The 22,115-nt window shown below is 38.1% G+C and overlaps 1 protein-coding gene across 1 annotated transcript; it reads right to left on the minus strand.

Annotated features, from left to right (window-relative positions):
* Nucleotides 1–372: 372 nt before the first annotated feature.
* On the minus strand, nucleotides 373–21,826 carry LOC139716139 (digestive cysteine proteinase 2-like). The gene is made up of 10 exons (XM_071627699.1): nucleotides 21,652–21,826; nucleotides 16,450–16,605; nucleotides 12,280–12,452; nucleotides 10,672–10,927; nucleotides 9,417–9,612; nucleotides 8,104–8,297; nucleotides 7,024–7,115; nucleotides 5,550–5,711; nucleotides 4,093–4,282; nucleotides 373–2,355 (listed from the first exon to the last, which is right to left on the minus strand). The coding sequence occupies exons 1-10, from the start codon at nucleotides 21,689–21,691 to the stop codon at nucleotides 2,168–2,170; spliced, it is 1,647 nt and encodes a 548-aa protein (XP_071483800.1). The 5' UTR covers nucleotides 21,692–21,826; the 3' UTR covers nucleotides 373–2,167.
* Between the last annotated feature and the right edge of the window lie 289 nt (nucleotides 21,827–22,115).

Genomic DNA, 22,115 nt, shown 5'->3' on the forward strand with positions numbered 1-22,115 from the left:
GCACCATTTTTAAATGACATAAAGTAAGTCCATCATCAGACAGAGCAATATAAAAATTTCCAATGATACTTCTCTTGTTTCATACCTAGTAATGTTCTTACAGTTAAATGATTAAAATACCACATATTTTCTGATCAATTTACTTTTCTTTATTAGCAGCTTCAATCGCAAGCATTCAAAATGAACAAAAACGAAGTAATTTCCTTTTGCGACCAAACTCTTCTTGTACATGCAGCTGGTAAGGTAGAGTATATGCCATAATACAGTTGTACAACAACAAACAATAAGAGACATGTATGAAATATAACTTTATGATATCACATCTGCACACTACAGACAATTTAATTTCATAATTGATCAAGAGTACGACAAAAGAACAGAATGTATGCCTGCATAGATTGAATTTTCAAACATGATTTTGCATTCAATAACGTAGTCACCTTTCATATCATTCAAATGTAAAATAGCATCATATACCCAGCAAACTCAAACAAAAATTTGAGGGTGCCATACAATGCATGTATCTTTGAAACAGGTATGCACGGCAAGCACCTTCAAGAAGATTTTTTTCTCTCTCTTTGCAGTTAGGCTGCATAAAAACAAGAACATAGTTTGCTCTACTTAGTCATAGCAAAATGGGAGTTCAAAACACTGAGGGTATCCACAACAAAGTCATTCATATATTTCATAGTTTAAATTTGTGTTAAGGTCTGAAAGAGGCAGTTTTAAATCTACAGAAAGTAACTTGTTGAAAATCTCACACAAGTATAAACATAATGATATGATTGTGAGAACTATTAAAATAAAAGAGTAAGCAAGCTGTTTTGCTAAATATGTCTCTGTTATGTGGTATCAATATGATATTCATATCTGACTTTCAGTCCTAAGATGTATGTAGCACTAAAGCATTTACTTCCTGAATAATTTTTTTTCTTCCACAATTTACTCTCATTATATTCTGCACAGCATTGAAGAAACTTGGAATATATTGTGTCATATTTACATTTTCATCCCTTCAAAATCTTGCAGATGAGAGAGAAGAATATTTTTTTTTCTTCTGTCTTGAATAATCTAATGATAATAATAGCTAGTTTTCACATAGCGCATTCAGACTTGTTAGTTCAATGCGCTTTGCAGACTATTATTACCCGGTCACTGGATACATATTTTCCAACTAGCGCTGACAGTGCTCACTCTCCACTCCCTGGGGAGTAGGAAAGTCAGTCGCCATTTTACAGGCGAGCACATACTGATCAGCCAACACAAACATTCCCATCCTAGCGGGTACTCATTTATACTCCTGGGTGGAGAGCAGCAAAGAATGTGGACAAACTGCCTTGCTGAAGGGCAAACGTGTCGGGCTTTACTTTTCGGGCATCTACTGCTGCAATGTTAAGAACATGTTTAATATAAGATGCCTCTCATGATGAGGAGAAACAAACAGTGTGTTAATCATTGCTATACAGGAACTTGTAGTCACATTAATCAAGAAATCACACATACACTGATCAGTGTCAATGTCATGAAAAAAAAAAATTGCACACATCCTTAACCTGTGAGATCAAACAAAAAAATATTAACATTGATGGTGAAAAGAATCACATGCAAAATTTTGACAATACAATATCAACACTGGCAACAAATCCTGGACAAACACTTCCACGAACAGGTACAAACATTTTTGATTCAGTCAAATATACCACATTCCCTGGACACACATATACACGTACACACACACACACACATACACAAAACCAAAATGCTTGTAGCAGTGCTTTACCGTTTATCCACAATACCGTACAAAAACACACCCACTTTTTAAAGTTATTAACAATTCACAGACACTTTCTGAGATGTCAGTTTCGGTGCCTTAAAGTGAAAAAAAAGGCAAATATTCCATACATGAACAAGCCAGAACAATATGCAATGTACCAAAGACACTAATTCTCAAGATTTCATGGTCAAACTACATCTCTTTTGGTTTTGTTTCTTCATCATTTACTCATTAATACTTTGATTACTTTTGACCACCATCTGCCTACGAAAACAAAATAAAACAACGACTAATCCTAGAGTTTCATGATGGACACTATTTCTTTTTCTGTGGTATCATGAGTACATTATTTCCATAGATTTGAAAGATCATAGAGAATAATTCCATGATTGGTTATTTCAGGATGGGCTGAGTCGCTGAAGTAGCCACTCCACAATTGTTGTCCTTCATGCTGATCATGACGTAGCCGTTGTTCCCCCAGTAAGTGGACCAGGAATTCTTGACCAGCCAGTAGTCCTGGCCGTTGTACGTCCCGTAGCCAACAGCCAGCACGGCATGGTCTAGGTCATCGGTGGTATTGCCTGCCGGATGAAACACATTTGGCAATGGCATAATTTATGTTGACACATTTTCCAGGCAGCTGGCTAAGGCAACATAGTATTCATAGACATCCATACTGATAATGTCAATGGGCCGAATGCATAAAACTAGCAATTGCTTGTAAGCAATTGCTTCAAGCACAAGCACAAGCTCGTCAAGTAAAAGATCTAGCTCAAGTAATTGCTTAAATCCATATGCATAACCTTGTGCTTTCATTTACACCTTTTATTTGTCCCGCATGAGCAACTGCTTGCGTCTTCAACAAAAGAGACGTCACAAGAACAAAGGCCAATGTGATAGCACGTATTTGAAAGGGCGTGTGTGTGCAGAAACATTTCCTGACATAGCAGAATGACACTCATAAATGCACACACACAGACGCACACAAACGCACATCTATACACATTTACACACACACAAACTGCCTGATTCCAAGCACTGCTTATAGTAGCCTGGATCTACCAGGTCGCACGTGGAGAGAGGTCTCCTTGCTCTCCACATATGTCAAACATCACACCTGTTTTTCATCACATTTTCCGTGCTAACCATTAGACATTCCCGTTGTTGAAACGAAAAAATTTCTTACACAACTCCGGAGGAATTTCTTCTAGATTTCATATCCCACTCATGCACAAACTTGGTCTATGAATATGAAAATGATATTTAAAAGCGCACATCCCACTTAAGCAAAAGTTCAAGCTCATTTCATAGAGGTTGGAAAATCGTAAGCAATTGCTTGCAAGGCCAAGCAAAATGTTGGTTTTATGCACACGTTTTTAAGCAAATGCTTGGTCTCTAAACAATTGCTTTTGCTTGCCAGCAAAAGCTTTTGCTCGCAATTGCTTGTTTTTATTCATACGGATTCAAGCAAAAGGCTAGCACTAGCAACTGCTAGTTTTTATGCATGTGGCCCACTATCACCAACTCAGCTGAGTGTGAGTTGAATCAAACAGCCACACAGTCACAAGACCCTAGAGCAGTTTTCAAGTTCCCAGCTGGAGAGGACAGTCAGGCTTAGGAAATCAATTAAAGGGAATTTTTCAACAATCTCTTCTTTTTCTCTCTCTCTCTCTCTCTTTTTCTAATTTGATCCATACACATGATGTGGCACAGGTTCCTATTGTTAGCAGAATGTTTAAATGGTCTAGTTCTTCAACTTGTATTCATCTAGAGCTACTGGAATAGTTTAAGATTCTGAGAGATATTTCAATGCAAGTTTTATTCAAATTTCCTTTTAGCACATTATTTCAAAGCATACATTCTTCCTTTACTTTCTTGAGCAACAACTAAAAGAAAATTCAATTTATCCACTAACACATATTTTTTTAACATAAAGGTCACATTATGCTCGATCTTTCTTTACCTCCATTACATCCCAGCCCTTTTTGATAAATCTGCCTCAAGCAATAACATCAACCAAGGACAATAAAGATTGCCGGGATTAAAACAAATAAATGACAATCCCTCTCACTAAATCTCAAGTCTGTACATCACATAATCAATCCATTCATTCCTATATCTTGACGTAGTATGCATAAGACTTTGATACACACTTGTCAGTTACCTGACTGTTTTCATCTTATCTGTACATTTTATACACATACCATGAAAACCGAAATGAAGTGTTATTTGTTTTCAGATTCAAAAGCCTGATAACAGACTTCCCTCCATGCAATCAAAGGTGAGGTCACATTTGTTAGAATGAAATTCAAGCATACCACATTTGGCATCGTAGAAGACTCCGTAGGAGTAGAAGAGGAAAGAGGGTATAGCTGCGTCGATGCCGACGGAGGCTGGCCCATTCTCTGCGATTGCGATTTTGAGTGCCGTCTGATTTCCCGACTTAATCGATGTGTAGTTCTTGACCACAGCGTACTCCTGGGACTTATTGAAGTGACACATGCCATTCTAGAAATTTACAAAAAAAAAGGAAAGAACCACATAAGGATTAATAATACAGCAATTCAAAGACTGGTATTGACTCAGAAATCATTGCTATGGGGAAAGGTTACAAAGGGACCCCATTCTTTGCCTTTCTCGCTTGTTATTAACCCGTTCCTCCTGCAATTCTCGGAGAAACCTTCAATGCCCCCAACAAGATTCTTTTTGTAAAATCGACAAAAAACAGACAGGTCGGTAATCTGCCTGTGCACAAGCTGTCCCGCAATAAATGTATTCCTTTTCCATGGTCAACTAAATGTGTCAAATGGATGTGTTTAGCATAATTATTTTGACAGTTTATTGACCTCATTTAACTGACATTGTTTTGAAAAGGGGAACAATAATTACATGCCAGTTTAAGGTAAATTATTGTAAAGTATATAGGCACAAAAGGGTTGATGAAAATATCTACACAAGGAGGTTGGCAAAGCACACTCTATGTGATGAGTCAAACTCTTTGCTTCAACATGTGAGCAACATCAATCAAACTGGTATCACTATAGATCAAAATCATCTGCATGATGACTGTAGCATAAATTGAGCATAGCATTCTAACAAAGCAATGGCTACATTAAATTCCTATGAACTTCTCATTTCTCTGTCTATGCATGCAAACCAAAGTGGCAAAAAAATGCAGGTTGAAGGCATTATTTACCACTTGCACAGGAAACAAAAACCCAGCTTTAGTGCTTCAAAAGAGTTCTAAATTGTGAGTTAGGGATAGAAACAACCAACGTAAAAATGTGAATCAGTGTAATTAATGTTAAGTACAGGTAAATATACAAAATTTGAACAATAGTTATAATAAAAATGTTTCTAGACTAAACTGTCTACAGTTATGGTTTTGTAAGAAAAGTATTGATATCTCTTTATATTTTAAGCTCTATTGCAAAATGTATTACATGGTAGGGTGTTTTGTGGTACAAGTGACCTACACATATGCATCAAATGTGATACCTCGAACATTTTTGAAATCACTGCTCCCAATGGTGAACAGTACCTTTAACCTGTTGAGGATGAGTCCCAAGTATACTTGGGCAAGTGTCAATGGAAAATGTGTGTTGTAGCAAATTCAGCCCGTCCTCAACAGGTTATGGGATTGCTTTCCATACATGTATTAACCCATTGGAGACGGGCTGATTTGGCTACAACACACATTTCCCATAGACATCTGCCCCAGAATACTCGGGACTTGTCCTCAAAGGGTTAATTGAGAAGCCAGACATGGCCGCACCTGTCCAAGGTAAGGTCCGTAGGTCTCCTCCGTCTCCAAGCCACCGTTCTCCATCAGCCACTCATATGCTCTCCAGTCCTCTCCACCATCACAGCCATTGTTGCCCTTCTCCCAGGTGCAGTCCATCAACATCTGCTGTGACAGCCGCACCCGCTTCTTGTGCTGTGGTGTAAAGTGAAAATATAATTGCTGCTTTGAATACTGTAAAACATGATATATTCGCGGCATGAAATTTTCGCGAATTGGAGCCGACAGCCCTTTTCGTGGCATGAAATTTTCGCGAATTGCCACTGGTGTTCAATGCACGTAGTGTAGACAAAAACTTTCGTGTGCATTTTAATTTCGCGAATTTTGGCGCTCGCGAAATTCGCGAAATTAAAATGCACGCAAAAATTTCTCGTTTTACAGTATACAGCTCCAGATAGAAGCTGTGGGTCAGTGGTTGAGACCTTAGGCCCTCAGTTGTGAAGTCCCTGGTTTAAGTTCACGGATAGCAGTGGATGTGACCCTACACGCAGCACTTAACCCTCATTGCCTTAGTTGTTCTGAGGGGACTTAACACTTTATGTGCCATGGCATACACCCCTTGTGTGCCACATTATTCAGAGATAGCAACGTGAGTCATGCTTTGGGAAAACATTATGTTTTTTAAATCTTTGTAACTTTCATAGATTTTTGTTACCCTGGGCATGTAGTGAGCACAGTTGTACAGAAAAGGCTAAGCTTTGCTTTGATGTGAACTGTATGAGAAATCTATGATTGTTTTTCTTTCAAATGATCAGTAGCTACATCATTGTAGAGGCATGACTTTTGCACATAAAACAGTGACAGAAACTTAGAATTTACTCCCAAATTGAGTACGGCATATGACTTGATAGTCATTCATCTGATAAAAGCAAGCTACACGCGACAAGAATAGAATCATGAGAAACACTTTCACTGTACTGTGGCATTTGGTGATTTATCGAACGGTTTTGGCTGGTCTGTGCAATTGAGCAAAACATGTGAAGTTGGCATGCCATCGACCGAGTCGGGTGTGTAACATGGCACATGAGTTAAAGGAATTCAAAACCCAAATACAATTGTGGATAGAGTGAAAGCAGCTATACTGATGAAGAGACAGAGAGAACGAGAGATCTACAAACAGTCATTCTAAGAATGCATGCACTGGGCAGGAAATGAACCCTCAACCTCCAAGTGAAGAGTCCTTTAATTACCCACTATACCATGGCTTGATCTTTGCTCTCATCATCCCATTTCCAACCAAACTTTTGAGGACTATGGGAGCCGAGCCAAGGGTTAAAGTTCAAATGGGACGGTTGGTATGCTTAATATTGTCATAATATCATTATAATCATAATTCTTTCTTTAATAATTCATAATTATCATAATAATCATCAATTTCGGGCACTGCATCAAATTGAGAAGCAATAGTGGCTGTGGTAAATACAAAAGAATTAATGGTTCAACACACCTTCATGAAGTAGGCACCCTCTATGACTTCTGAGGTGCCAAAACTCCAGCAGGATCCACATATGGCTTGGTCCTTGACAGGGCTCACGGCACCTAGAGAGTGGACAGGCATTTTTTGGTCTTTTTAGTTCAACACTACACATGCTTCATCATGAGTCATAGAAATTTGAAGATATTACATCGTCTCATAATCTTAAAAATTGTCTAGATGTTTCATTGTTGCTCACTGATGTTGATACTACTACTGGATGAAAATCACAATCAATAAATTTAGAGTGAATATCTTTTACACGGCTCTGAAGAGTAAGACTCTGTCATCATTCATAAGTCAATGATGTTCAAGGGGGAAATAATCAACATGATTTAAAACACTTTTGAAAGTTGGCAATTGCAGACTTTTTGGCAGTGTTGGCAATGTGAGTCAATATATGGAGTTGATGCTATCAATGTTGACATATGAAAGAAGACATCAAATCACAAATGTGTGCAATGATTGGAGAGGAAAGCTGGTTCAAACCCCCAAATTTGATCAAGTGCCGATATATGAATCTCATCCAGAACCTCACGGACAACCACACTTCCGCAAGTAGTCTCACATAACTACAGATGTGTGTTTTGTCTCAGAAACTTCTGTTCTGTAGTACTTACAAAACAGTCCTGTCCACTCAATACAAGATGGGGCTTTGTGAAAGCTGCCCTTCAAAGTTATTTTATCTTTCAAATGATATTCTTGCAAAGACTTCAGTGTTTCTCACAAAAGGCTGATATCTTTAATAGTCTGGCATCACCTAAAGTTGTAAAATCATTCTGTGCTCCAACACACTTTCAAAGAACCACCTACATTCATGATTGATTATGTTTTTGTTTATACTAAACATGTTTATATTGTTTAATTCTCTTGTACATGCACCCCACGAAAATTACTCATGAAAGAAACATGACTAAAATTTTTTCCATGAAAACTCAAGACTTTTTATAGACAATACTTTACAAAACAAATCTGCAAATTTGACAAATGAATTTGGTGCAGCAGAGAGATCATTATGTGGATAGTCTGTTCTGTCCTGCTTATTCAGCTTACCAAGAACATTCCAGTTGATTGTATCAGGGACGTCTTCTGCCCTAACATGCGAGCCGTCGTACGGGATACCGCGTGGAGGAGTGGTCGACCTCAGCCGGCCCCTCATCATCTTGAACTCATCTGGGGTGATGTCAGCTAGATGGTTGATGGCCAGACCGTAGCCACGATTGGCTCGGTTGACAGAATGGATCATTCTATAATGAGGGTTCAAAGACAAGACTGGAATCAATGGCTGTGATTAACCCTTTACATGCCCAGGCACTAGGCATTAACCCATTGAAGACGAGTCCCGAGTATACTCGGGCAGGTGTCTATGGGAAATGTGTGTTGTAGCAAAATCAGCCCGTCCTCAATGGGTTAACTTGCCAAGTTCACCTTTAAATATACATCTAGATTGAGTGAATGTAGTATTATTAGTAGCACACATCAATGAAAGTGAGGAAAATTGGACAGTCTGTTCGAAAGTTATGAATTCTTAAAGTTTCTGCATCTGATAGTCATTTCTGGATGACAAGATTACTACAATTTATGATGTCATACACATACATCTTTATGACAAAAAGGAAAATATAAAGAGAATTCTGCAATTTTTTTTTTCTGCAAAAAGTATGCATTCTCTCAACTTGCTACTGATGTATTATACAAGTGACATTATTCCTCCTGCGTTTTGAAAGAGGAAAATTTCGTGTCTTTTTATCATGCAAGAGAAGTGAAAATATGTTGAATTTTCTTCATACTATCATACGCATATGACATCACAAGTTGTAATAGTCTTAATTTTTTAACAGGTTGTCTGATTTTTCTCAAACTTTCCCTGATGTGTTCTACTAATATTTTTGCATTCTCTCAATCCACATGCTAACTGGGGTGAACTTGTTCTTTAAACACTCGGGAAAACCATCTAATTTTATAATCCAAGAACAGTTTTAATGGTAGTTTTTCATGGAAAAGCAAATAAAAATTGTGAATTTTTGTGGACATAATGACCTGCTCAACATCTAGATCATACAGAGTTGCCAATTTGCCTTTCTCTCTGAACTATTATAATTCATAACTTTTTACATTGCATGTCTGCATTTTCCCAATTCTCTCAATAATCCATATCTATGGACTCTCATTGTTCATATAATCACAACATGTAATATAAGGATGAAGCTTCCCTTTAACCCGTTGAGGACGAGTCCCGAGTATACTCGGGCAAGCGTCTATGGGAAATGCGTGTTGTAGCAAAATCAAACCGTCCTCAACGGGTTAAGATATCATGGCTAGTTGTGGCTGGGAATATGAGGGGAGAGAAATCCTGCACTCAATACCTGACGTTCTTCTCAAAGTGCCCCTTGCGCGTCTCATGCTCCTTCACCGTCTGATACTGTTTGCCGAACTTTGTCTTGAACTCGTCGAAGAGGTGGTGGTATCGGTTCCCTCTCTCTGGGTTGATCATCTCGCGGAATGGGTTGGCTCTGATCTGGTGCTCCATGCCCGGTCCTGGGAAAGCCCGGCATTCCAAACCTACAAAAATCAAGGCATGCCAGCAATCATACCAACAGACTTCAAATGAAGTGTTAAAAGTCCATTTTTCAAATTGACATAATTTACATACACAGTGACACCAACCGAAAAAGATAGTGTTCAAATTGAATTCAATACATATTGTCAAATCAAAAAAATATATATAAAAAAAAAACAATAATACAGAACTGGAAATGAGACAAAGATGTGGAATTCTGGAATTTCCATCTTGTCACAAACAAATAACATTCAAGAGGAGATAGGGCAATGGAGTCTATTTTTTTTTTTGGGGGGGGTGTTGTTTGTTTATACAGAATGGAAATGATGTTGAACAGTGCATTTGTATAAATTAATTTGGAACATGTAGTTTTTTTTTCAACACATATTAATGTAAACGCAACATTTTTGCAGTACATTGATTTTCACGTATTTCGCCCTACTTCCAGCTACAGTAGCAAGAATTGTAAAACCCGCAAAAAAATATCTTCGCAATTTTCTCTGCACATTTTGAATGGGTTGATAATTGTGTATCATGAATTCAAGAACCTGTGAATATTTTTTTGAGCCACTCAGCATAAAAAATGAATCATGCAAAAAATCAACGTTTACAGTACTTAGCTCTTCATGTGCCATGGTGTAACCTCGTGTGTGCCACATTATTCTGAGATAACAACATAGTCCTGCTTTTGGAAAACCTTCTGTTTTGTAAATATCTGTTACTTTTATAGCTTCGTGTTACCTGAGCATGTTAGGAGCAAAGTTGTGGAGAAAATGCCAAGCTTTCCTTTGATGTAAATTGTATGACAAATTTGTTATTTCTTTTTTCTTTCAAATAACCAGTAGCTACATTATAGTAGAGGCACGACTTTTGCTCACCAAACAGTGACAGTAGGGAACACTGCTTGATAGTCAATCACCACAGAACATGCAAGTTACATGTGACAGAAATAGAATTCTGAGGTGTATGGTGGAAGTGCTTTGAGAAACAGTACGTAGTGGAAAAAGCTTATTAATGTTACAAACAGACCACCATTACCACTACCATAACATATAGATCACCTGCTGGAGTGGCAAAAACTTCATCTGGGATCACGGTGGTCTCATCGTAGAAGTCATAGTCGATGATGTACTTGTCGAAGTGAGAGCCGAGCAGGCTGTTCGCGCCCATCATCACGTACTGGACCGGCTTGGGCGGCGTGGTCTGGGACACAGCAAACGTGTAGACGTTCTTCCTCGAGATGTCAGAGAATGTCATTGTTGTGATGTTCTGCCAGAGGTCTACCATCTGTCCATTGCGAGTCTCAGACTTGTAGTACTGATGGTGAAATGGGGGGGGGGGGGGGGGGGGGGGGGGGGGGGGGAAAGATCATGCAGCATTATGCAGACTTTGTTTAGCACGTTTAAAATGGATCAATTCCAACAAATGTCATTATGCAATTTCCTTGGCTAGCTGACTAGTAAATTTGGTATTTGAAGGATACATTTACTATGCATTAACTGTATGCATGTGTGTTAAAGCAGGCAAAAATAGCCAGGAACAATGGCCGAATCAAGATACAAATAAAGTTCGACTTTATTTTGACCATTTTAAACATAATATGTGACCCTGCATCACAAAACAAACAAAAAAGTCGCCAGACATGAAATTTTAGTTAAGAGCATGTATTCTGAAAGAGCAGACTTTAAGGTTCAAAATGATGTATAACTCAAATCAAATGGACTCTCCTAACCTCTCTAAATATTGGGAAAAAAAGCACACAAGTGTGAACTGAGAAAAGAGGCTATGAAGTATAGAGTCTATTCAAGCGCTTAATTTTTACCAAGTCATGTTGGCTGTGAGATGAATGGGACAGAAAACAGGATGTACACCATTGGAGTAACAACAATGAAAGGATTATCAGATCAAATTGAAATTGAACATGCCTTATTAACACATTCTGTCCATAATCAATGCCAACTTCCAAGGCAGTAGCATCCTCCTTTCAAATGTTATTAGGAGTTGAAAGTGAAGAGTGTGTACGACATTTTTTTTTAGAAATGAAAAGGAGACTCAAAAGACACTTCCAATCACACTATTCTACCCAAAAATATCGGCAACTAAACTGATAAAAAACACACTTTCCTGCCCTTCTTATGATCCCAAATTTTAGCATAATGTAGAAGAGACTTGCTCTTTCAGAAAATATGAAAAAGTCAACACCGGCTCGGTTGACCCCGTTCACCTTTTTTCAGTCCTCACACAAAATCAGTGTGTGCGAGTTTTTGTCATTTTGTGATGCATGATCACATTTAATGTACGTATCTGTTTCATTTGAATGATCAAAACATTGACTTAAATTCAACTAAGATTGATATGATTTGGGACATTCTTAACACATGCTGTATGAAAGGGTTCTATTCCGACAATGAGAACATTGCAGATGATTACTCATAGGTTCATCCAACAGTGCCCTCTTGAGTTACGGATCAGTGTATCTTTACAAGCATTTTATAGCTTTTGTGTTACACAACATCAGCAATACTGTCAGCATGTAAGACCACAAGGTTTTTTTCTTTTTCTTCTTTTTCCAATCGGAAAAATCATCTTGAAAAGTGACAGCTCTTACAACAGTTGTAATACAGCAAAAAAAATGATTGAAAAAAAAATTTACTGACGGGATGGCTTACCGAAAAGTGAGTGAGATCTGGTAGCATGCTCTGGGCAGTGACAGGTTCAGTAGAGTCTCCAGGCAGTTTGAAACAGGTGGTTACCGACTTCGTGTTGTTCACAGTGGAGGGACTGATCTTGTAAGTGTTGCCACTGGGTTTCTCATTGCCAAGCAAGAACGTTTTGTCCAAGCCTTAAAAAAGACCATTATTAGATGTCTTTTGAGTGCATTGCTTCAAGCTATCAAGTCCTAGAAGTCAGTTATCTGGAGCTTCATCCTAATTTTTCTACCCAAATTTTCTTTTTCAGAAAGAAGAGCAAAAAGTCATTGCAGCCTTAATTTGTCAGTCAAATAATTTCCTTTTTTAGTTGCACAGTTTCAAAGCCTTTTTAATGTTAAAGTTTGAGGTGATTCTTAACTGGCAACACATCAGAGGAGATTGCAATTCCTGGGTCTCTCTCTCAAATGCCAATCTTCTGTTTCTTAGATTTTGTTCTGAGTTTGTGCTGATCTAATTGACTATGTGTCTTCAATATTATAATAGACTATCATACCAGAATACAGATTATGTGCCAATGTAATTACAAGATTATAATTTCTTTAAAAAGCAAACAAAAAAAACCAACCAAAAACCAAAAACAAACAAACTCTGAAGACTTGTTGAGTAACGTTAGAGAATGCGTAGAGGATTCACTCAAGCAAAACACAAAAATTGCAAAATTGCTCTTCAGATGCTGACACTTTAGAATGGCTAGTGGCCTAGTATCACATTATATCTGGTCATAAATATCATATACTGTCATTGTGGCACAAGTGACTGACTCTCCTCTTAAAACAAAATGAGCAAAAAAAAAGAAACCCAACACATTTTTCCCCCTTTAGTTTCAATTATCAATTTGGTTGGCTGGGAGTTAGTTTTGCATGATGTTGCTAATTTCTTAAAATTGGCTCGTCTTGTCTTAAACTTTGATGATTAGTTTGTGGTTTAGCCCTGTGTAGATGCACTCGAAACTTATACAATAAGTTTTGAGTTGGGAGGACACGCTCATCTACAAATTCTAAAGTTAGCATGACATCTCCATGAGCACCATTTCAACCTTTAGTGTGTGAGTACAATTAGTGTACCGTTGCACAGTATTGGGTTAATCACCAACATTAAATGTAAACTATGTTTTGCTTCCGGTTCTGTGATTTACATAATCATCAAGTGGGACTCTCGCATAAAAGTCTACTCATAAAGGCTTGAAGTGCTGTTGGTCATCATGGTTTAAGCAAGTTCTTATCAATTACGGTATCAGTCACTATCCTGATTCTAAAGCCTTCAAATGAACGTAACCATTGTGAGATGTCAAAACTCAAGCAGAACAGAAAGTGTTTAAAAACCAAGTCTGTTCCCCCCCCCCCCCCCCCCCCTCCATTCACACACTGAAATATTGTCTAGTTCGTTAAACAAAGACAACACCATTTAACATTAATTCTCTATTGTATAGAGCTTTAGGAATGTACATGTACAGTATATAAAGCAGATAATCAATGTTGAAGTTTTGACTTCTATGACAATTTGATCTGGAATCTGGATATACACCATAGAAATGTAGATGATGTATAGTGCTAAATATAATGCTACCCACACGTAAGAACTGAAACTCATCCTGATACACCATGGGTAATCAAGGAAGAGCATAATGTTGAATATTATGGGAAGTATTCAGCATTCTTTATTGCTCCATGAGATCAAACTGTCAAATCATCATATTCAGTGGCAATTGAATTTCCTTTCGCATACTGTGAACTGTGGTTTGACTTGAAGCCCAGCTTAAAGGGTGTTTACAGTTCTGGTCGAAGTGAGGATTTAGCTTTAAACGTTTTGCGAGATATTCAGAAACCACTCTATGAGATGTCAAAGAGCATGCAATTCTAAGGGGTATCAAAAGTTTATTTGATGAAAATCGGTTTTAAAATGGCTGAGATATCCAAAAACAAGGTGAAACAAAGAGATCCTAATAAAAGGCATCATGACGCAAATCTCTCGTTTGAAGAGGCTACACCCCAGTAAATAATGCCAGTGCATATCTTGGCAATCAATGACTTAAAGTCAAAGATATAAAACACCTGTTTCTTGACCCTGGCCTAATCTAAGCATCAGTCATCGCCACAGCGCCACAGGAGGGGGGGGGGGGGGGGGGGGGGGGGCACCGCGAGAGGAGGAGATTGTTTTGGTTTTGGCATGGGCCATGTAGCTTCATGGTGCGTGTGTGTGTGTGTACGTGTGTGTGTGTGAGTGTAGACATTCAGCGTATGCAGACAGAGCATGCCTGTACTGTAGTGACCGGAACTATTGTCATTCCATTTTGCTCTCCCCTTCTCCCTCCCCCATCTCTCCCCCCTCTCCCTCCCTCTCTCCCCCTCGCTCTCCCTCTCTCTCTCTCTCCCTCTCTCTCTCTTTCTCAATGATCCAGTCAGCAGGCTGATTGTAACCAGGGAGGTAGTCTCACCTCCCCGTTGTAACTCACTGCCAAATAGCACATTGTCAGCACCGGCAAACTGGCAATGCTCTCCTTCTTATTCCTGTATTTTCGTTATTTACGGGTCAATTTTTTTCGTTCGAAATGTAAAATGGATGACCATAGAATTTCTCAATAGAATATAAAATTGAAAACTTTAGAAAGGATAGAGAAAATTGAGTTCACTTTGAATGGTCTGCCACAGGCAGATATCCTTATCATGCTCTTACGTAATACGACAGCTGCTTTCTCAACGATCCAGTCAGCAGGCTGATTGTAACCAGGGAGTAGTCTCACCTCCCCGTTGTAACTCACTGCCAAATAGCACCGGCAAACTGGCAATGCTCTCCTTCTTATTCCTGTATTTTCGTTATTTACGGGTCAATTTTTTTCGTTCGAAATGTAAAATGGATGACCATAGAATTTCTTAATAGAATATAAAATTGAAAACTTTAAAAAGGATAGAGAAAATTGAGTTCACTTTGAATGGTCTGCCACAGGCAGATATCCTTATCATGCTCTTACGTAATACGACAGCTGCTGGAGTCATCAAACCCTCCAGGTTTGTCACGCCTGAGCAGAAAGTTTATTTGCAATGGACAAGCAGGGCCGTTTCTTCCACCTCCCTGGTACAAGTACTTCGACTCCCAACTCCCAAACGACAAATATACGCACCCCACTTTGGGTACACCCCGGTTGGGGACTCGCCTCAAACGAGGGATTGACGGCATGATGGCCTGTCGCCTTTTATTATTATCACTTTTTTGGATATCTCAGCCATTCGAAAACCAATTTTAATCAAATAAACGTTGAATCCTTCTTAAAATTACATGTTCACTTCATATTTCATAAGAAGTTTCTCATTATCTCACTTAGGAATGTTCAAAATATGAATCCCCAACTCAACCAGTACTGTACAGTAGCTTTAACAGGGAAATCCATGAGTGTGAAACTGAACTGGCATGACACATGAAAACTAGCAAATATCATTTAATACTTGTAAAGGATAAGTAAAAAATAAATAATTTGATTAAAAAAACATACACATTTGTTTTGTTTTTTATTATTTTTCCCTATTCCAACATTTTACAAATAAAACATAAAGAAGTTGAAATGTCAAGTAGCACAAATAAGATATTTCATATGATATTTGAAATATGAGGAATCCACATCAGAGGCATTGCTTTTGTACAGCAAATTCTAATTCATACACAAAATTTAGTTAATAGAGAATGAAAAATTATAAAACATGAAAATGCATACACTGAAAAATATAAAAGAAAACCAAAAAAAAAAAGGAGAAAATTGATTGTCTGAGAAAGAGGTGCAAGTCTGATACAATGACAGAAATGCAAAGTATGCACATATAAAGTCCAGCAAGATAGTGGAAATTGCAACAGATATGATGTATTTAATGGAGTTAACACTATAACAGAGGAATTAAGTTTAGTTTCAATTGCTTTCTATGGAAAGAATTAAGAGATGTATAGCATACTTGCCAACATTTTCATTTGAGAAAGCGGTAGAATCCAGGATGCCTATGCGAGTAGCACTACAGTTGTAGCTTGAATGCTAATGAAATCTTTCAAAAGCGGTAGTCTACCGCCAAATGCGGTAGAGTTGGCAAGTATGGTATAGATAGAGGTGGTGCTTATTTTCTTGGCTGTGAACAGAACCTTCCTCACCATTGTACACATCAATCCGGCTCCTCTTGTTTGATCCCTGGAAGTACACCTCGAAGGGCTCGTTGAGCTCAGCGTACGGAAGCCTGACGTACCCCGTGGCATGGTAGTGATCCTTGAAGACTGGCTTTTTCGGATCCGAGGCGACAAAGGATACACCTGTCAGACCAACAAATGAAGAGTTTTCAAAAGTGTGACTGAATGGGGGGGGGGGGGGGCAGTGAAGGGCAGGGATGTTTGTTTAATAAAGTCTTACAATTAATTTACTGTATACAGCTCCACAACACAGCTGAATACTTTAAAGAAATAATTAGATCATGTTAGGATTTCAAACAGGGGCATAATTGTGCTTGAATGAAAAAAAAAATACTGTACTGCACACTTTACATGCCATATTATTACCAAGTATAAATTTTTGCGTATTACAGTAGGACTTCCTGACAATTTCACGAGTGGTTAAATTCACAATCTTGGAGTATACTACTGGATGGAAAAATGTATAATTTTGCGCATCACAATCAGAGTAATTTGCATATACCTGTCTTTTAAAATTCATGATTTAGCATGATTCACAAAAATTCACCAAAATACAAACCTTGGGAACACGAATTATTCTGTGTACACAATAGTCTTATACTATTATTCATATTGACTGTTCAACTCAACACAAACTTTTTTTTATATTCATCAAACTTGCCAAGAGCTACACTGTACACTGTAGACCCTCTAGACCTATCTGTTTTTACCAACATATCATATCATTGACTATATAGTGCTTGTAAAATTGTACTCTTCCACTTCCAGTAGCCTATGCTTTGACTGGTCCCAAATTAAATCAGACAAGCTGAATGGTACTGGTACATTAGATATTCCATTAAAATTGGGCCTGGCACTGGAAAAATAAAACAAAAACATGACAGGCAAATGTGAGAAGAAGGTGACCTCAGCTTGAGTACGCAACCTGCACCTGGAACCCACATACCCAGAAAGACAGCCAGATGTTAGAAAACATCCAGCGCCAAGCAGCCAGGTTCGTGTTCCATGATTACTCAAGGGAATCCAGTGTCACCTCTATGCTCTCTTCTCTCGGCTGGGATACACTACAGCATCGTCGCATCCTCCATCAAAGCGAGATGTTGTACAAGATCCACTATGGTTTTGTCAACATAACCATGCCAGAAGAAATCAGGATAGCACAAAATAACACAAGGAACCACAACCTGTCATACCTCCAACCATACTCCAGAGTCAACTGCCACCTCTACAGTTTTTACCCCAGAGCCATAAGAATTTGGAACACTCTCCCTGCCAAAGTAGTAACATCAGGTACTTTGATGACCTTCAGGAGTGCAGCCCTCCCTGTCATTAGACAGATGGCGCCGCCCCCTACTCTTAAGATGCTGTAATGAGAGGCACACCCGCACCGAGCACCTGCACCTGTATATAGATGCACCTGAGCTCACGTCACCACAGGCACTAACTATACACAGCCCAGTCGCTGTACATGGTACGTCGCGACTGTTTTCGCATAGCGTAACAGTGTCTGGTCGGGCTACACAGGCACATGTTACAGCACACCGCACAGCACAGCCCTCTCCACAACTCCAGGACAGCGTCTTCGCTTTTGGGAGAGTACTCATTCAAGGTTCAAGGTTCAAGGACTCCAATACCAAACAAAGACTGAAAGAGCATTTTAAACACACAGCATAGATTAAATTTTATGCCTTCTGTCCTGGCTGAATTACTGTCCTGATATTGATCTAAAGAAGTACCAGTAATAGCGTATTAGCAGAGGATTTCTTGTCAGACTCTGTAGTGGCTTATAATCTATAAGTTATAGGAGAGCAAGAGAGATGGGTAAATTTATTGTAACTCTGAACTGTCAGTGTAAGCGATCTAGAAGTAGAACTACTGACTACACAGAGACGTATGGCTCACTCAAAGTCAAAGCCATGCCATTAAACATACATGGGTCAATCCACGTCAAATCATCCAATTTTCAGAAAAGTTGTCACCCGACCCCCTTAGATTTTCTTTAAAATCGCACCAAATGTTCCCCAAAGCGTCTGACGGAAAATCCCAAAATATTTTGCCCCAAGGTCAATTGGTTGCTAAGATACAGCCTCACATAGCAACCAATGCGCATTCCAAAACATTAGTTAAAAGAAAATTATGCATTTTTGATCGATTGTGGTAGCATGGATATTTATGCAAAAGTGTTCATTATCTGGAAATTGAGAGAACTTTATAGTCTTTGCAAGAAAAAGTGACTGTGACGCGAATTTGACTTTTCGTTAACGTGCACGAGGTCACCGAAAATGGTGTTAAATGTCAATTTTGAAAATTTCAATGCATATTTAGAGGCTAATATCTTCCACATTTCATCACCTCAGGTTCTAAGATATTATGCTGTTGAAGGCTTTGACTTGCTCAGTAATTTTGAAAAAAATCAGCGGATTCGTGCTCACCGTTTTTACGGAGAGCGCCCTCAAAGTTGACAAAAATGAAAAATGTGTCAAATTCAAGGTCACGGATCACCCTTCGTCCCACCTAGGAATGGCATCAATTTTTGTGTATTGATAGACATTTACCTATATTATCTTGGGTTACCAAAGAAATTTTGCTACCGAAATGTTAAATGGTAAATTTACCCCACTGAAAATGGTCGTAAACGGCCAAATTTCCATGTAATATCACATATTGGGTTTAAAGGACATTTCAAATGTCCATGCTTTCAAGATGAAAAGCCGTAGCCCTGTGATATTTGCTGTTGGGGTAGTCTGTAATACATATTTAAGTAATATACACCACAAAACACTTTTATTACATAATGATGACCTTGAAATTTAATCCAAAATTTGATAAAAACAATAAGTCGCTCTATTTTCCTCATTGCACTGCATGTAATATGTGCTTTGAATGACTTTTCACAGAGCAATATTTCAAGAATTATGAAAGCTGACAGCCTACCATATTAAGGTTCTAAACTATTTGTGCTCTTCTTTCAGATTTAGTGTCAATTTGATCATGAATGTTATACCCTTGACCTTGAAGTGCTTCTAAAAATAGCTCTAAATTTGTTAACTACAAATTACACACACAAAAGGTGTTTTATGGCATAACATACTAGTGATTCTTTCACAAACACAAAAGTTTTTATGGTGTAAATGTTATATACTAGCATAAATCTATAGGTTCTTGCAAGATATGTTCGATTAATTACTTTGTTCTGACAATGACCCTGAATTATGACCTTCAAAATCAGGAGAAATGTCTATTCCTGCCCATAAAGACCTGTATTTACAATGTAAGTACATAATAGTTGATATTATGGACATTGCGCCCAACACATAAGATTCTTATTCTAGCCTGTGAAAAGCAAATTAAAAGCACTGAGAGTCTTCTTTTTGGGGGGATTTGTTCTGTAACTTATGACAATTCAAAAATCATTTCCATTCCTATATATTTTTCTTGTTTTTGGTAAATTTGTAATGTATTTCTTTGTTTTTTTAATTTTCTACAGCATTTTTTTTTTAATTGGAAATTGTCACAGCCCACTTTTTCTACCATAATTTGAATACAATTAATCAATCAAAGTAATAGATAGTAAAAATAGTCAAGTTTTTATGACTTTTACCACAAAGCACTGTTTTCCATAGGAAATGCACATGAAATCACTAAATATTACTGTCCCCTTTTGTGATTGAAACTGAGGGTTATTGTCAGAACAAAGTAATTAATTGTAACATATCTTGCAAGCACGTATAGATTAATTCCAGTATATAACATTTACACTATAAAAAGCTTTTGTGTTTGTGAAAGAATCACTAGTATGTTATGCCATAAGACACCTGTTGTGCGTGTAATTTGTAGTTAACAAATTTACAGCTATTTTTAGAAGCACTTCAAGGTCAATGGTATAACATTCATGATCAAATTGACACTAAATCTGAAAGAAGAGCACAAATAGTTTAGAACCTTAATATGGTAGGCTGTCAGCTTTCATAATTCTTGAAATATTGCTCTGTGAAAAGTCATTCAAAACACATACATGCAGTGCAATGAGGAAAATAGAGCGACTTATTGTTTTTATCAAATTTTGGATTAAATTTCAAGGTCATTATCATGTAATAAAAGTGTTTTGTGGTATATATTACTAAAATATGTATTACAGACTACCCCTACAGCAAATATCACAGGGCTACGGCTTTTTATCTTGAAAGCATGGACATTTGAAATGTCCTTTAAACCCAATATGTGATATTACATGGAAATTTGGCCGTTTACGACCATTTTCAGTGGGGTAAATTTACCATTTAACATTTCGGTAGCAAAATTTCTTTGGTAACCCAAGATAATATAGGTAAATGTCTATCAATACATAAAAATTGATGCCATTCCTAGGTGGGACGAAGGGTGATCCGTGACCTTGAATTTGACACATTTTTCATTTTTGTCAACTTTGAGGGCGCTCTCCGTAAAAACGGTGAGCACGAATCCGCTGATTTTTTTTTCAAAATTACTGAGCAAGTCAAAGCCTTCAACAGCATAATATCTTAGAACCTGAGGTGATGAAATGTGGAAGATATTAGCCTCTAAATATGCATTGAAATATTCAAAATTAACATTTAACACCATTTTCGGTGACCTCGTGCACGTTAACGAAAAGTCAATTTTGCGTCACAGTCACTTTTTCTTGCAAAGACTATAAAGTTCTCTCAATTTCCAGATAATGAACACTTTTGCATAAATATCCATGCTACCACAAGCGATCAAAAATGCATAATTTTTTTTTAACTAATATTTTGGGATGCGCATTGGTTGCTATGTGAGGCTGTATCTTAGCAACCAATTGACCTTGGGGCAAAATATTTTGGGATTTTCCGTCAGACACTTTGGGGAACATTTGGTGCGATTTTAAAGAAAATCGGAGGGGGTCGGGTGACAAGCACTGGATGATTTGACATGGATTGACCCACATACATAATTATACATTACAGAAAGCACAACACAGATAGGATAGGTATCACCAATGTGTAGATTTCATCATAATGAAAGGTTAAGTTTTACTGTGAATACTGGGCATTTTGCATTTAACAATTAGGTCTAGAATCTATAGACTATTGGCCACTGCCATGACATTGCCATTGGGCATGCCATTGGCATTAATTACCATTACTAAACTATCTTGACGAATGAACTCACCAAACAGCAGCAAAAGCACAACTCCTGCTGAGTGGGCCATGTTGCTGGAAACTGTCGACCAGCACTGACAGAAAGGAGACAACCCAGAGAGTGTGTAATTTAGGTGTAATTTACTGATACTGGGAATAACGTTTCTCAACAAGTCAATTATAATGGCCCTACTTCCTTGACTTGGTACTGTTCGGGTGCAGGTGCATGCAGTGCTGCTCACAAGAAACACTGGGGGCGATGTATGCTACGCAGAGAACCGTGCAGATCAACAGCGAGCATCCTACACACACTGCTGCAAAATCCAGGCACGTGATTGCGCTATGGTCACATGATCACACACAGTTGCCTCCCTTTCCGTCATGTGATCATAGGCCAACGTGATTGATGGTCCATTGTGAGCAATCAGAAAAAATAGGTCCTTGTACTGCGCATCACCATCAGTGAAGAATTTCATACAGAAGGACGTAATGAAG

This window comes from Diadema antillarum, unplaced genomic scaffold, assembly GCF_040938485.1.
Source record: "Diadema antillarum isolate AM-2024a unplaced genomic scaffold, OU_Dant_1.0 scf00000061, whole genome shotgun sequence".
Lineage (NCBI taxonomy): Eukaryota > Metazoa > Echinodermata > Echinoidea > Diadematoida > Diadematidae > Diadema > Diadema antillarum.